Source organism: Globicephala melas, chromosome 20 (assembly GCF_963455315.2).
Source record: "Globicephala melas chromosome 20, mGloMel1.2, whole genome shotgun sequence".
Classification (NCBI taxonomy): domain Eukaryota; kingdom Metazoa; phylum Chordata; class Mammalia; order Artiodactyla; family Delphinidae; genus Globicephala; species Globicephala melas.
In genome coordinates this window covers 6,975,574-6,991,802 of record NC_083333.1, presented here as the reverse complement: position 1 = coordinate 6,991,802, position 16,229 = coordinate 6,975,574, and the positions used below count along the sequence as shown (strand labels likewise).

The following is a 16,229-nucleotide window of genomic DNA, read 5'->3' as shown; positions in this document are numbered from 1 at the left end:
GCAAAATACCACAATAATATTCAGGCTCGGTGGACTAAGGTGTGTATTTCTTCTGCAAAGTGGGAGGAAGGCGATTTGAAAGGGAAGGTGGGAAGGGGCTGGCCTGACAACATCATTCACAGGTGCATCTCAGAGCAGATCGGCTTTGGGAAAGAGTACACATCAAATCTGGGAACAAATTCCTTAAAATTCCTGTGCCCAGGAACCCCTTGGAAAATCTTCTTATACCCCCAGGAGAACGCACACCCCAGTCAGAAGTATTGTACTATTACTTCTATTACTTCATAATCACGTCTTAAAATTTTTTAAGAGGAGGAACCGTTTGTCTCACTTTTCTTAACCAGGCATTATGAGTTTCTTTTAAAAAAAGGAAGCATCTCCAAGTGTTTTTAAAGGATAATTTATTATGAAATGAAGAAGTCATAAAACAAAATGAAGTGAGACAGATGTCGAAGATAAATTTACAAAGTCGTTTTCATCAAATACTATTCCTAAGGTGAGAAACAGGAAATGCATCAGATGAAAAGGTACTTACTCTTTTTCAAAGGTCTGTGATTTCAAAAGAAAACTTTTCTCTGAAAATACAAATCATCTTTATTACATAAAAGACATCATTTAAGAGTCTGAGAAAAAAGACTTTTTAACTCATAAGTAAATGGTATTTCCCAGACTCCCTTAGGAATGCTTGTTTTTAATCAGTGGGTTTTAAAAATCATCGCTTCCACCTTGCAAACTAACATGAATCCACCATGGATCGACAACATGCTATCCACCCTGACGTGTCCCCTTACGTCTTCACATGCTTCCTCTTCTGCAACTTTCAGCAACGCAGATTTGGAGAAAAAGAAAGGATTTGAGAGAACTAGTTTGGTCCCTAGTGAATAACTTAAAACAAAATCTGCTTTTCCACTCGCATGACACACGTACAGTCGCTCACTTCTACTTACTTTACTGATATATTTCATATCAAAAAATCTCATACATGCATCTCAGCACGGGGCTGTTTAAAGGCCGCGTTCTCTACCCCTCGTCTCTCTGGCCGAGCTGCCCATGGCATTGTCCTGGGCTCGTCAAGTGTCTCCATTGGGCCAGAGCAAAACCTTGGGAATTCTCCTACCATAGTTTAAAAATCACACTTACCACTTGTCTTAAATGACAAGATCATGAAATCAGAGAGAAAAACCCATTTTTAAACAATAAATGCTGTGTGATTTACTCTTCCAAACGCAGGAGGCTGCTCTGCATGAAGACAGGAGACTATGGGGTCTTGGAGTGACCCCTCGAGGGGTCCCTGCTGAGCTTCACGCTGGCAAACTCGGGACCATGGAGCTGATCGCAGGCTCCACGGAAGGGATGCTTCCAACCAGGTGCACGACAGACTAAACACTATTCAACCTGAAGAGGACAGCAGACCATTTGGCCCTCTAGGCCTCTGATGACTTTAAATGACAGTGATTATCATCACACCTGCTCTCCTCAGTACAAAAGTCCCTGCTGTGGCTCCAGGGTACCCAGAGAACTCTCAATTCTGCTTTCAGGACAGCTGCAAGCCATCAGCACAAACCCGGAGATACAGCGGGAGTCCGAGCTTCCAGGACTCTGCAAGCCCCAAGCACTTGACATAACTTGGATGCATTGAAAGGAAATACCCACGGTTTTGTTCTCTCCGATATCAGAAGAGCAAAAGTCCTCTGCCACTTTCTTTACTCAAAATCCACAGGGATTGGCAGGAGAAAGAAGTACGGGCCGGGTGAGGCAGGGCGGGCAGGAGGCTGAAGGCCAGAGGCAGCCTGGCCTCCACGCCCTCCTGACCTGGCCCAGCCTGTGTCCCCGCTTCTGTGGCCCGTTCAGCTGAATTCACACAGTTTCTTCCATTCACACGCAACGCCATGATTGTCACACTAAAACGAACGCTTAGACGTGTACGGTCACCCCAGCGCCCAGGTTTGGGAGCCTGACATGTGGCATCATTCCCTATGCTCAATTCTCCTTTGCTTCCCTTGGCTGGAGGTAGGGAGGTGGATTTCCTTGCTTTTTCGCTTAGACCTCGGGCACCAGCAGAATTCCTCCGCGGTGTTGACCCAAAGTCACTGGAAAGGACGCCCACCCTGATGAACCAGATCACCAGAAACATCTGTGTCCACCTCCTCCCTGGGGGTATCAAGTCCTAGGTGTGACTGTCGGCTCCCACTGTGAGTGAAACGCCCCCTGTGGACTCCGTCAAAAGTGCTTTCCCTAAGCATTCTTTCAAGACGCCATTTCTCTCCAAAGGACCCTCTGCTATGTTTCGCCTTATGAAAAAACTAGGAAAGTATTTGGAAACCCCAAAATACATATCAGGAGAGTTACACAAGCCTGTGGAGACATTACCAGATGCCAGGGGTTCCAGGCGCTTCGCCAGAGCCCGAGCTTGGAACCCACCCGTGGAAGGAACCAGAACCAAGCCGTTGCCCCCGGACTCAGCCACCAGTTGATCTGACCCCACTCTAGAGGCAAGAACAGGGTGAACGCCTTCCTGCCTGCCTGCCTTTCCCTTCCTCTCTTGCTTTTTTTTTGAAAGGCATCTTATATTGTGGTTTGGGGTTTTTTGATATCACAAAAAAAGATGTAGAGAATTCCAAGAGTTTTGGTTAACAGGAAATACAAATGGAAATTTAAAAAACCAGAATGGAACTCAACTCTCCACAGATTGAACCCATATGGGTGTCACAGCTCACTGAATTAGCACCACTTTTCTAGCAGTGAAGACACCGGGGCAGAAAGTTCTTCCAACTCACTTTTTCCATCTCAGAGACTTTTTCCACGCTCCTCCTCAGACAAACTGACCGCCGGAGGAAGGGCGCTCCCCTCTTCCCTATTTCAGAGTGTGGCCATTTTCCTTTTGCTCTAGCCATCCTTTTATTTTCTCATCAAATCGAGACTTCGGGGAAGCTATGTAGCAGCAAACTAGGAAAACACACTCCTTTTCAAAACAATTGGAAAAAATTGTAAAAAATCAAATTCTTTCAATAATTAGAAGATGTTGTGACTTTTTTTTTTTTTTTTTATTCCCCAGGCTGGGCTTAGAGGTATCTCTGGGTTAGACTCTTCTGGGGCTGGAATGACACACAAGGGCAGCCTGGCCCAACCCAACCTGGGCAGGAGAGCCGGGCCAGGCCCCCAGCCTGCTGCAGTCAGCTCTCCTCCGACAGGTAATCACCGCCCACGAGCTCAATGGCTTCGAGCTCCACGCTGGACAGGAACCTCCTCAGTGTCTTGCGGCAGTTGTAATCCAGAGTGGTGGTGTAGACGGTCTTGGGGTACTTGGGGTAGACGATGGTGGTGCTGAGAAAGCGGGCGGGCTTGTGGCGCGGCTCAAAGCGCACCTCAGCCTTGTAGTTGCGCCACGTGCAACTGGGGATGCAGGTGATGGTCTGGCTGCAGGAGGCCACCGCCAGGCCCAGGGGCAGGTGGACGTCGTCGATGAAGTGTCGCTCTGAGTCGTACTTGACGGAGGATGTGTACCTGAGCGGGAGACATAAGGCAGCGTGAAGCCGCTCCTCTGAGCTGGGGGCGCAGGGATCCCTACCGTGACCTTGAACCTTGAGACTCTAGGGAGAAGCCGCACGGAGTTTATAACGTGCTCACTGTGTGCTCCTGTCCTAGCGCTTTACTTCCAGGATCTAATTTAATCTTCCCAACAACCCTGGGAGAAGAAATCGGGGTGCAGAGGTTAAGGTCACAGTGGGAGGGAGCGGTAGAGCTGGGGTTTCAGTGCAGAAATGCAGGATTCCCAAGTTCAACCCGCACTCACTGTTCCTCACTGCAGGCGGCAGCCCCTGGAGTCGGCTCCCACTGACTTAAGCTTTGAGACTTGGCCAAGTTACTTAACTTCCAAGCCTGTTTCCTCTTCTGAAAAAGGTGCCCAATAGAATGGGGGAGAGTGTTAACCCAGCAACTGCTGTTGGTGGGGATGATATATACAACAAGGCAGATTCTCCTGTCCACGGGGGATGAGTGGTTTCTCTATCCCCTGAAGTGAACAGTCAGCTCTTTAATGAGAGGAGAAGGGAACCCAGACATCCTGAATGCTGGTTCTGAAAGCTTGGTGATACCAAATCCTAGTATTGGGGCCACCTCTGCCTTCGGCTTGGAGACTCCCTCAAACCCAGGGAACCGAGATCTGACCTTATCCATCACAGCCAATTACAGTCTCGTTTTCCATAAAATAAATTAACATCCACGTTCCTCAGCAGCTACTTTATAATTTTTTTAAAGTCCATCTTGGGCAATTTGGGAATTTCTTTTTTTTTGGAAGCAAAGCATGAATTCATATTACTTCCTAATTATGGCATCTTCATAGATACTAAAATATGCACAAGCGGGACCTCCCTGGCAGTCCAGTGGTTGGGACTCGACGATTCTGCTGCAGGGGGTGAGGGTTCGATCCCTGGTCGGGGAGCTAAGGTCCCACATGCTGCGAGGCGTGGCCAAGAAATTTTAAAAATAAAAAATAAAATAAAAAGTATGCACAGGCATCACACACAGACAAACTGAACAGCACTGCCCCTCGCCAGCCCCTACCCACTGGTCAGGGAGTAAGAACCGGCACTCTTTTTTTAAAATGAGTCCAGTGGAAACATCTCTTCGCCTTGGGCAAGTAGGTTAAAAGGCTGGGAAGCTCATGTCATGAAGTCATGTCCCCATTCTGTTCAAAATACAAGCTCCTCAGGAATAAAAGGCTGAACTGCTCACCTCCAAACTGGTGAGCCTCCTTTGTTCTGTGTCAAAGGGCCCTTTGTATTCGTGCAACGGAACTCCATCTCTAAAGCCACCAGCTACCAAAAGTAAAATTCCGTTCTCTAAAAAGACATACCTTTAATGGAGCCTCTCAATGGATCTCTGCCCCCAGATGAGCCTGGATGATAAATTCCCCGAGGAAGAAGAACGGTACTTGCCCAGTGAAATCAGAACCTGAGGCAAGGTCACAGCACCTTGACACTGGGGTGGGGGTGGGGAGATGTGGAAAGAAGCTTCTGGAAAGGGGACTTACTTTATTACAAATTTTTAAACATCTGATGGCCATGATAAGTGAAGTGCAAAAAGCAAGTTGCAGGACTTTATGTATAACACGATCTCGTTTTTATTTTAATAAGTGTATCTATATTCAAATGGTTAGAGCACAGAAAAAACATCCGAAAGAGTACCCACCAAACTATACGAGTCTTTGGCACACTTTTGTCATTGACTATTTTTTTTTTTTAATAACAAGCGTTAATTACTGGAACAAAAAATTGAAAATAGAAATAAAATGAAATCAGGGACTGCTATATTTACCTTACTTCAGTTGGTGGTAAGGGGTCAAACTCCACTCCTTCACCGAACGACAGGGGGCATAACCTTGGCGAGCAGCCGGAGCCCAGGGCGTTGGGGAGAGAAGCTGGATTCTGCAACAACAGAAAACGCAGTTAGTTCACAGCCCCATCCGATGCGTTCCCCGCAGAAGGTCCTGGCTCTAGCCTCCAGCTGATGGGCCCAACTGAGATTTGTGTCACCCTCCAGGGAATAATGCCAGCGAAGGGCTGACCCACAGCACGGGAAGACCACCGGACAGGGCACAGAGGATGCCAAGAGGTCTGCTCGAATCCCAGGCCTATCATGAACGTGTGCTCTCAGCAGAGTCACAGCATATGCCCTGTGACCTTATTTGCACACCCAGGGGGTGTCCCTTTCCATCGATGAGGTTTTGTGGAAGGAGGAAAAGAGGAAACAAATTACAGCTCAGCGTCGTGACCGCGGCCAGACCCCGGGGCTGCTGCATCATCCCGCAGCAAGGCGGTGAGAAAACCGACACGAACTGGGACTTCACTAACCAGAACCTTCAATTATGTGCCCCCAACCCTGGCATTGTCTCAGCAACTCTTCAGAAAAGGCCAAAACCAACAAAGAGAAATGCTACAAGGGATTTTTTTTTTTTTACACTGAAGATTCAGTCCAACTTCCCCCATGTCCTCTGCCTCTGAGGCCACCAGATCAATACCCAGCCAAGATGGAGGAATCTGCAAACTCACTGGGAAGATGAACACCACAAAGTTGTCTATGTCATCTTCCACTATCCAGAAAACTCAAAGAGCCAGAGCACAGCATCCCAGGGGTTCACCGCCTTCCAGCCTGGTCAGAGCATGGGGCTTTCTGATTCAGCAAGCAGCCTGAGTAAGAGATGGGACCATCCTCCACACAGCTGCTGGGTTTTCACCTGACCTGACTGGAATCAGGGCTTCTGTGTTAAGCGAGCAACAGAGAGCAGCCCTTTGGGTTCCTGGGCTAACTGGGGGCTGTCATTTTCTTTGCCTGATTTGAGAGAAGAACCTACACTTGGGCCAGGGTATGGCGGTGGCAGCCCCACCCCCATGTCTTCCAGGAAGCAGACGTTTCTAGAAGGTTGACTCTAAGACTCTTATGTTACCAGGACAAGGTGTCAAGTGGGGGCATAGGGTGGACATGCAAAAGCCAAAGGGGACCAGGTAGGTCAGGGAGAGGCAGGGGGACCCCAGGGTCCAGCCCTGAACTTGGTGGGGGGAGAGCTTAATAAGCCCCCACTGGGGCTTGAGAACCCAGCTGGGGGAGGGGGTAAGGTGCGGGCACCAGCTACTGCAGAGTTTTAGGAAACAGCCCCCAGCAGTGACAGGGGGCCCTGCGCTGCCCCAAGCTCTCTAGCTGCTGGGCACTCCCCAACCTGGGGGTGCCTTCCGGGAGTCCTGGAGGCTGCAGGACAATGCAGCCACCAAGAGGAGGTAGGCGCCACCCAGCACTCACAGGTATCCAGACAAGCACTCGGTTCTCTTGCTCCTGCTTCCTCTGCTCCCTCATCCCTGCCACCCAAGCTCCCTGAGCACCCAGCCTGCTCCAGGGCAGGCTGGGAGTGGGGCGGGGCAGCGGTGGGGCGGGGTTCTACGCATGAACAAGGGGCTTACCAGGGAAAGGGGACGAAGTCACAGTCTTTGGCATGGCTCTGGGAAGCATCCAGGAAGACTTCCCAGAGGAGGTGACAAGTTGGGCACTGCAGGGCTGGCAAGGGTTTGACAGGTGGAAAAGCCAGCTGGGTGCTGGGAGAGGTAGAAGGGGATGGCTGGGAGGGAAAAGGCACACCAGGGGGACGAGTAGCATCAGAGGCACCGATGTGTGTATCTGCCTGTGGTCAGGGGATGTGGAAGATGAGGCTAAAAAGGGCCAGGTGGCGAGGGTTCTGAAGGCCAAGATGAAGCAAGTGCTGCCTTCTAAATGGAAATGAGAGGATGCACTGATGTCCACCGAGAGACAGGATCATTGGTCAAGAATTCCACGTACCATCAAAGTGGGTGGGTCCCCGAGGAGCAGCAGCTGCCACTGACTACTTCACCCAGGGGAGAAGGCTGCAAACACCCATCCCCAAGGGGGAGGGGTGGCCTCAGAGTCCCACTTTTAGCTTGACTGTAGGCAGGATGTGGGTCCCCTGGGCTCTAGTTAAAGGCAATAAACACCACCATGTGAGCCATTTCTAAGGTAAAAGGGACCTGGTGTTTTTTCTTTAAATAAAAATTTTAAATTAAAGTAAAAGGACTCATTTTTGAAAGTTTCCAAGTTACTTAACTTCCAAGCCTGTTTCCTCTTTCTGAAAAAGGTGCCCAATAGAATGGGGGAGAGTGTTAACCCAGCGACTGCTGTTGGTGGGGATGATATATACAACAAGGCAGATTCTCCTGTCCACCTAAAGGCCTCCCACCCATCATGGGCCAGACACGGGTTAGGTGACGGGACAAGAGGGGCCACGGATCTGAAAAGGTCCCCTCCAAGGCCACTAACAGTCCCCCAAAGCTGGCCCCCTTTGCTCTCTGAATCGGGGAGCCCGAGTACACCCCTCTCCCCAACACCCACCGGGAGGGGAAGCAGGCCCGTTGGAGCCACCGGGGGCGAGGGCAAAGCCCGGAGGTGCCTGGGGGAAGTTTGCTCTCGGTGTTCCCGGACCCCTCCAGCCCGGCAGGGTCAGGAATGTGGACGAGCCGCAGCCTGGCAGCCCCGGGGGCCATCACCCCGAAGGGAGGAGGCGGTGGTCGCCTTTCCCGGGGCTCCCGGGCCTCCCAGGCGATGACAATTTTCCAGCCACCGGCTCCAGCTGGCCGGGCTTTCGCCGCGCCTCCCGCCCCGGGCTCCCAGCGCTGGCCACGGGCGGGCTCCCAGCGCTGGCCGACGGGCGGGCGGCGGCGGGGACAGCGTGCCCCGGTAGGGCCGACACGACCGCCTGGGGGTCTCCGGTGCCCGGGCGCGGGGGAATACAGAGGATGGGGGGAGGGGCCGAGGCGGGGTCACTCACCGGGGCCGCGGGGGTGGCCACCGCGTCGGGCTCCAGCGCCCCGGGGGCCGGCGCCCGCTCCCCGCCACCGCCGCCCCCGGCCGCCGCGAGCGCCCAGTGGCTGGGGCTCGGGCTAGGGGGCAGCCCCGAGTCCGGACTGTCCAGGACGCCGTCGCCCTTCTTCTTCGCGTCCACGAGCTCGGGCACATCCTGCAGGCTCAGCCGGCCCACCATGGCGGTGCGCGCGGCGGGGCCGGGGCCGCTGCCCGCCGCCCGCGCGCCGTCCGGGTCCGCCGGTCTCCGCGCTCCCGGGCCCGCCCCCTGCCCCGCCCCGCCCGGGGCCCGCCCCGCCCGCCCGCAGTGGCGGAGCCGCCAGGCCGGGCGCCAGGGGCCGCTGCGCTCCCGCCGCGCGCAACCCGCGCTGCGCTCCGCCCGGCCGCTCAGCCAGCCCCGAGCGGCCGATCACAGGAACGGGGGGCGCCGGCCCGGGCCCCCGCTCCGCTCGGCCACCCGCCCCGCAGCAAGCCGACCCTGTACCCCTCTCGCGCCGGGCCCGAGGGCGCCTTGTCCCCTCGCTCTGGCCCAGCCAGGCCGGCAGGCGCTCATATCTCGAGCCCTGGCGTCGCGCGGGAGGCAGCGTAGAGCCCGGGCCCGGAGAGGCCGGGGGAGCCGGCTGAACCCAGCGAGCAAACAACTGGAAATTATTAATAGTTAATGTGCTTCGTATGGTTCCAGCCGCCTCTTGGCTCAGCCGGGCGGGCTCTTAGTTTGTGTTTGGCTCTCATTTCTGCCCCGGAGGAAAAGAGCGCCTACTCCGTGTCTCCTCAGGGGGCTCAGGGGCTGGGGGGTGGGGGCGGAGCTGGGAGGAGCGCATCACCCCCTGGCCTGGGTGCTCAGCGGAACAGGCCGTGGCCACACCTGGCAGGAAAATTCTGCGTGGACTGGACCTCGAACCAGATGGACGGGCTCAGCAGGCTGCCCACCGGCTGTCTGAAGTGCCAGGGGCTCCCTGGTGGGGGTCACAGCTTTTCAGACGGGGGACTTCTTCCTCTTTAGACAGAGAAGCCCTATCTGAGTGGGAACTTGTTGCAGTAGCTGCCAGCTGTAGAACTGGGCTGTTCTCAAATCTAAAAGTACTAGAAAGTTCGAGTACTGTTTCTAACAGAGACCTCCCTGATTATCAGTAAGTATAGGAAGTCCCCACCTCCCACCAGCCACTGTACCCTGGGGGTTTCTGATGGGTGCCCAACTAGGGCCTCAAGCTGGAGCTTGCCCAGACCTAGCCCACAGGTGCCAGCTCTGGAGAGGAGCAGTGCCGTGGACTAGGGACTTCCCTGGCTAGATGAGAGGTGGGCGTGCTGCACGCCCCACCATAGCGGGCCAGTCTGTGTCCTTGCGAAAACAAAGGATCCTTGTCCTGCTTGGGACCTGGTGATGTCCAAATTTCGAGCAGGTAGATGTTCGAGATTTGCTGGGAAAGTTCAGCCCTCCTACCCTCCTCACTCATCACTTTTAGGTAAGGAAACGGAGAAGGAATTTGACTTGCCCCAAGTCACACAGCTGGTACAACGCAGCTTGCTGTGACCAGAAAGCCCAGGATCATCCCCTCCATAGAGAATAAAACGGGTACGTGCCTGTGTGCTGGAGGTCATTCATTCAGGACCTGTGGGAACAGATTATAAAATCAAGCGTGCACAGTCCTGGATCGATGGTTCCTGCAAGGAAGTACTGTAAGCAGTGGGTCTTAGAGATTGGGCCAACTGTGTGGCTACAATTCCCTACCCCTGTTGACCTCACCACCTGCACACCCCAACCCGGGGCATCACGGGAGGAATCTAAGAGCTTCCTGGGGGTGTGGAAAGGCGGTCTGCTGGCCGTGGCAGGACTCGGCGCCCTAGAGGGAGTTTGCCCACCAGCATTCCCATGTAGATCCTGAGAACTCTTTCCCGGCTTGGCCAGCTGGGAAAAGGTGTCCAGGAAGGTGGCAATTGCTCCCTCTTCCAAGGTCATCAGTCTGGAAGAGGAGGATGAGGCTGAGGAAGGTCATCATGCTAGGCCAGTGCAGCCACTGTCTCCACCAAAGACTGGATAGTTGTGGACTGTCTTGGGAGGGATCGCCCCCTGGACCCGCTAAAACATGGAATCTAGGGGGAGCCCTGAATTGCCACCTTCTCAGGGGAATTCTGAAGGGCTTAGATTACTCACATTCTCACAGAGATCCACAGAGACATCACAGCCGCCGAAGAGAGCAAGGGAGTGTGAAGCTGCCAGCTTCGGAGGGTCCAGGCAGATCAAGGGGACACCTTCGAGGCACCCCTTCCTCCTTGGCACTGGGGTCATCAAGCAGGTGGCCCAGGACTTCACGTGGGCATCTCAGCCATCAAACTGTACCCAGGAAGCATCTATGTCCTGAGCTCCAGCCTATGACAGTTCTGTCTGATCCCCAACATAACCTCTCCCCAACCCAGAAGAACATCTTGGCTTTAATAGAGATCAGGACATCCTCAGGCCTCAGGACAATTGCCAAGGAGCTCCCAAAGCGTGAAATGATTGCATACCCTGGCCTCCTTCCTTACAGAGGAGGCCAGCGCTGATACACACAAAGGAAACTGGAGGGGCCTGAAGAGGAATTCAGCCCGGGGACCTGACGCTGACGGAGAAGCTGCATCGAAGTCTTCCCCTCCATGGTTCCCAGAACCCTGCTGAGCCAATCAGCAGACACCTGGGACCCCAGGTTTGTCCTCTCCTGTCCAGACTGTCTTCAAAGAGCTCAGAGATAAGCTGGAGCTGACTGGAAGCTGCTCGGGTTCAGAGGAGAACGTGCAGGGCATGCCCAGCCAGGCCCAGGTGTCCTGCCTGCACTTGCATCTCCATGAACTCGTGGCAGTCCTGCTGGAGATGAGCAGAGGGGTTCTTACAACAGGAACCATCTGACTTCAGCCTGCCCATGAGTGCCCCTGGGTGGGAGAGCAGAGGGACTTCCTTTGTAACCTCATGGGAGCCATGCGGCACAGACCCTGGAAGACAGCTGTGTTTCGTCAGCCCTGAGCTGTGAGTCCGCACTGCATATCTGCTATAGTCCTTGGGAAGAGCCCCATGCCCTGGGCTCATCATTGTCCTACATCTTCTGCCAGATTGTTTTCCAAAGGACGTTTCTTAAAAAAAAAAAAAAAAAAAAACTCTAACCAAGGCTTGGGAGAGACAACGGATTCCACTTGACCCCCTCCTGGTCTGGCTTCGAAGACAGGCCTTCTTTTGAGGAGCATCTGGGTTGCACCTAGAAATCAGGGGTGAGTTGCACAAAAACGAGACCACGGACCCTGCCGAAAGAGTGGCCTCTCCTCAAAGCGATCCTTTCCGAGCGGCCATCATCCCCTGCCTGGATCACAGAGACTGGTGTCCTCATAGGACTTGGCTTCTGGCCCTGAGGCCTCTCCCAGCAGGGTCTGAGGAACAAAGCTGCGTCACAATGAATGCCAATCCTGCATTTTCCCTTTTTCTCCACTAAATTAAGCTGATGCCCAAACAGGAGTTGAGTCAGTCAAGAGCGGGGCGGGACCCCCCACAGCGCAGCTGCTTATTGTTTTTGGAGCAGTTGTTTTCAGTAAACCCAGCCAGACAGGGGATTAAAAGCACTGTGGGCTCCAGCGAGCCGGCGTGGGCCCAGGGCCCCAGGTACCTTGCGGTCTCAGCCCCCTGGGTCTCCGGGCTCCGGGAACCACGAGGCAGTGGCTTGGCCTTAGTATTAAACCAGGTCCCCCCTTGCGTTCATATACACCCATGTCAACCAAAATGCTTAAAAAAATAGGACTTTGTTTCCTTATGTGTCTTAAGATTAAGGTTATTGGTTTCAAAGAGCATGGAAAGGGAACTGCCATATTCGATAAAGAAAGAAACTGCATTAAAAAGATGTACTGGGGCTTCCCTGGTGGCGCAGTGGTTCAGAGTCCGCCTGCCAATGCAGGGGACGCGGGTTCGTGCCCCGGTCCGGGAAGATCCCACATGCCGCGGAGCGGCTGGGCCCGTGAGCCATGGCCGCTGAGCCTGCGCGTCCGGAGCGCAACGGGAGAGGCCACAACAGTGAGAGGCCCGCGTACTGCAGGAAAAAAAAAAAAGATGTACTGACACGGCCCAGCCCACAGGAGTCTGTGCACACGTGAGTTGGTGAGCTTGGTTCATACCTCTGTGCTCCCGGGACTCACAAAGGTGGCCTGAACCAGAGGCCAGGGACACCAAAGGCTGGCCATTTCAGAGCGAAATGGGCCTGAGGAACAGGTTCCTTTTCTTTCTTTTTTTTAAAAAAATATTTATTTATTTATTTATTTGTAAAATTTATTTATTTATTTTTGGCTGGGTTGGGTCTTTGTTGCTATGCGTGGGCTTTCTCTAGTTGCAGTGAGCAGGGGCTACTCTCAGTTGCGGTGCACGGGCTTCTCATTGCAGTGGCTTCTCTTGTTGCGGAGCACGGGCTCTAGGCACGCGGGCTTCAGTAGTTGTGGCACACGGGCTCAGTAGTTGTGGCTTGCAGGCTCAGTAGTCGTGGCGCGTGGGCTTAGTTGCTCTGCGGTATGTGGGATCTTCCTGGACCAGGGCTTGAACCCCTGTCCCATGCACTGGCAGGCAGATTCTTAACCACTGCACCACCAGGGAAGCACCCAGGCTCCTTTTCTGACCTCTCACCTGGGAGACCACCAGGTCAGGTGGAGAGGTGGGATCTGGCCCAGCCTCAGTGGCGATGCTCACCCAGACACCGAATGAAGCTTGGGGTGGAGTCAGGCCAGTGACCCCTGTGTGGGGAACCTGAGGACCCCAAATACAGGCTCCACCCTTGGGGCCTCCTATGTGTAAGCTGAGAGCTGTTCTCCCAAACGCTCCCTAGTTACACAGAAAAAGGGCCGTGGCATCTGCAAAATAAAACCCAGATGGGATTTTGCAAAAAGAGCTGGGGCTCACGGCCTCGTTGGAACGACATCAATACACTTGCACTCCTGGCTCCGTTCTGCGTATTCACACCAGACAAGGACTTGCAGCCCAGAAAAATAGCCCTTAGTTGAGCAACTGAAGTTAAGACCCTTGGCTCCTTGGTTGAAGGGCGTGATAGAAGGGTGTGCAGGCAACAGTTGGCCAGTCTGCACAGCCACTCTCCAAAGGCAGCCTCCAGGACCCTCGGGGAATTTCGGTCTGTAGGCTGCGTGGGAAAGGGTGGAGAGTGGGAGCCTGGGGGCGGCCAATTGGCTCTGCTGTCCTCCTGGAGCCGGTGTCCCTAAGTGCATTCCTCTCCTCCCTCAAATTCAAAGCAGAATACCCCGCAGCGAGAGGCGGCTGTGGTTTGCAGCTATGTACTGTTGGGAGCTCCTGAGACTTGCCGAAGACATTTACATGCCTTTGAAGACATGTTTTTCAGTTTTGAGGAAAATTAGCCAGGGGTGGGGTAGGAACTTGAGGTGAGAGAAGAGGTACCAATGAAAACTTCCATGAGTCTCATGTTTTCCCAGGTCGCATCAGCTGGGGGTTAACTGGAATTTTATTGACTCTTGCCTTGTACTTCTGCAGGATGACCCCAACCAATGACAAGTATTTCTGGAAGTCTCTGCCTCTCATATGGTCATAAATAAATCTGGTTATATGCAGAGGATGCCTGCCATTAATTTTCTTTTCCTTTTCCTGCACCCACTGCCCCAGCCTTTGGTTCTGCTAAGTTGGGTGACAGTGACCCACACGGCGGCCCTCCAACAGGCTGCCCTTGCAGAGACCACCACCAGCTCCACCAGGCACTTAGAGAGGGGCTGCAGCCACGCCACCGCTGTGGGTACCAAAGCCCCGGGTGCCGTTGCCGGTGCTGGTGCAGGGGGAGGGCCACGTAGCTTGGAGGTGCCGGAGCTGTGCTGTGGTCCGCAGCTAAGTGCCTCTCGCCCCTTCTGGTTGCGTTTACAGGGTGGTCCTGATGCAGTGCGGCTTCCTTTATGCCTGCTTCCCGCCCTAGGATTCACCTTGAACCGTGCAGAGCTGGGCCAAGAGACAAATAATAAAACAAGCAAGCAAAAAACCCCTTTGAATTCCAAATCCCTCTCCCCTGAGCCAGGTTTACCCTTCTGGGCCGTTCTCTTGGGATTTCTCTAAGAGCCTTCCAGGTCCTGCGTGCAAAGAGCACGTCTGGACCTGAGAATGACAGGGATACTCGACTTCAGTCCCGGCTGGGCCCCCTGCCCCATCAGACACCCATCAAATATCACCCAACTCCCATCTCAACACCTTGCTTTTCAAAGACTGAAAGGTAGACTCTGCTATTTCCAGGGATGCCTTTTTTAGCATCAAGGCTGTCTGCCATCTGAGAAAGGACCTTCTGCTGTTAGCAGGCTGTGTTGGAAGCAGAAGCTTCTAGAATGTCAGATATCATCATCTTACAAACCCCAAGACAGGGCACAATGCCTACCTATTCTCCATGCTTGTAATAAAAAGAGCAGTTGATACGAGTGCAGCCCGGGCCTTCCATCACACACGGACATTAAGGAATCTGGGCTTTGTGTTCCTCTTGAAAGACTGTTTATCAGCAGATACCCTGTTCTTGTTCCCCAGAATCCATTTCACCTCTCCTCCCAAGGCTGAGAGCTCTTACCAAAACCTGCTCTGGGTGAGAGATTTTGGGGTTCGTGTGTGCTCTCCTGCTAGACCCATTCATTCAATCAGCACCTACGAAGGGCCTACTTTGTGCGAGACAGAGTGTGAGAACACAAAGAGAGCCTCACCAGCCTGGTGGAGAGAGGGAGGTGAAGATTGGGGGAGGATTTCTGGAGGGAGTGACACCTGTGCTGATACGAAAGCAGCAAATAAGGAACAGGCAGCAAAGAAGGGAGGAGGAGATGATGGCCAAAGCTCTGCCATGAGGTCTCTGAAGATCTGGTCATCCTTCTCCCCTGGCTTAGATTCACTGAGCGGAGAGCATTGCAGACTTGACAAGTGCCCCAAGTTCATTGCCTCTGGAGTCAATTAGCTCCATTCCCGGACGTGCATCCTGCAAAGATGTTGCACTGGTGACAGAGGGAAGCAAGAGTCAGGGTGGCTGGTTTAGTCCAGCTGTGCTCCTGGAAATGCCATGGCGAGGACACTGGAGCAAGCTGTTACTTTTCCTTTTGCACTTGTCACGGGTATTGTTTTGTGACTGTACTCTGGCATCCAAAAGGTTAATTCTCTTTTTATTTTTTTAAACTGAGCTCAGTTTAGCTCGTAAACCCCGTTTCTCTCTAGACTGGAAGTGTCTTGCTCACAGTATAGTTCTTCTGGAAAATGACTAGCGGCTCTTGGGTAAATACTACTCTCATCCTTCCCTTTTGCCTGGGTGGCATCTGGGGAGGCTTCCGTAACATCACAGCAGCAAGGATGGGGTGGCTGGTGGTGAGTGCCTGGTCCGTGGTCGTCTTCCTACCTCTCCGGCCTCTACGGAGGAGAAATTTGCTCTGCTTGGCCAAGGAGTGCCACCCTCTGCTTTTTTTTTTTTTAATGGCACTGGTTGGCATTTGTGCCTCTACAACGTCGTTTTTTGTTTTGTTTTGCTTTTTTATTTAATTTATTTTTGGCTGCATTGGGTCTTGGTTCTGCACATGGGCTTTCTCTAGTTGCGGTGACCGGGGGTCCACTCCTCGTTGCGGTGCGCGGGCTTCTCATTGCGGTGGCTTCTTCCGTTGCGGAGCACGGGATCTAGAGCGCAGGCTCAGTAGTTGTGGCTCACAGGCTTAGTTGTTCCGTGGCAGGTGGGATCCTCCAGGACCACGGCTCGAACCTGTGTCCCCTGCATTGGCAGGCAGATTCTTAACCACTGCGCCACCAGGGAAGACCCACCCTCTGCTTTTCATGTCCAGATGCCACTTGATCTGTACGCTAGTTGTCCCAGCCTGAAGTCCCTTCCAATGAGCTGGCCCTTTCA

The 16,229-nt window shown here is 53.5% G+C and overlaps 1 protein-coding gene across 1 annotated transcript; it reads right to left on the bottom strand.

The window, feature by feature from the left end:
- Window positions 1-391: 391 nt before the first annotated feature.
- On the bottom strand, window positions 392-8,618 carry RFLNB (refilin B). Its single transcript, XM_030861893.3, has 3 exons — window positions 8,330-8,618; window positions 5,317-5,426; window positions 392-3,504 (listed from the first exon to the last, which is right to left on the bottom strand). The coding sequence occupies exons 1-3, from the start codon at window positions 8,540-8,542 to the stop codon at window positions 3,174-3,176; spliced, it is 654 nt and encodes a 217-aa protein (XP_030717753.2). The 5' UTR covers window positions 8,543-8,618; the 3' UTR covers window positions 392-3,173.
- Window positions 8,619-16,229: the final 7,611 nt, after the last annotated feature.

Bases quoted from the DNA above. Each gene is read 5' to 3' on its own strand.
- RFLNB (XM_030861893.3), bottom strand. From the start codon at position 8,542: ATGGTGGGCCGGCTGAGCCTGCAGGATGTGCCCGAGCTCGTGGACGCG. The intron at 5,427-8,329 runs GTGAGTGACCCC...CTGTTGTTGCAG, and splicing joins TGGCCACCCCCGCGGCCCCG to AATCCAGCTTCTCTCCCCAA. The intron at 3,505-5,316 runs GTAAATATAGCA...TCTCCCGCTCAG, and splicing joins TTACCACCAACTGAAGTAAG to GTACACATCCTCCGTCAAGT.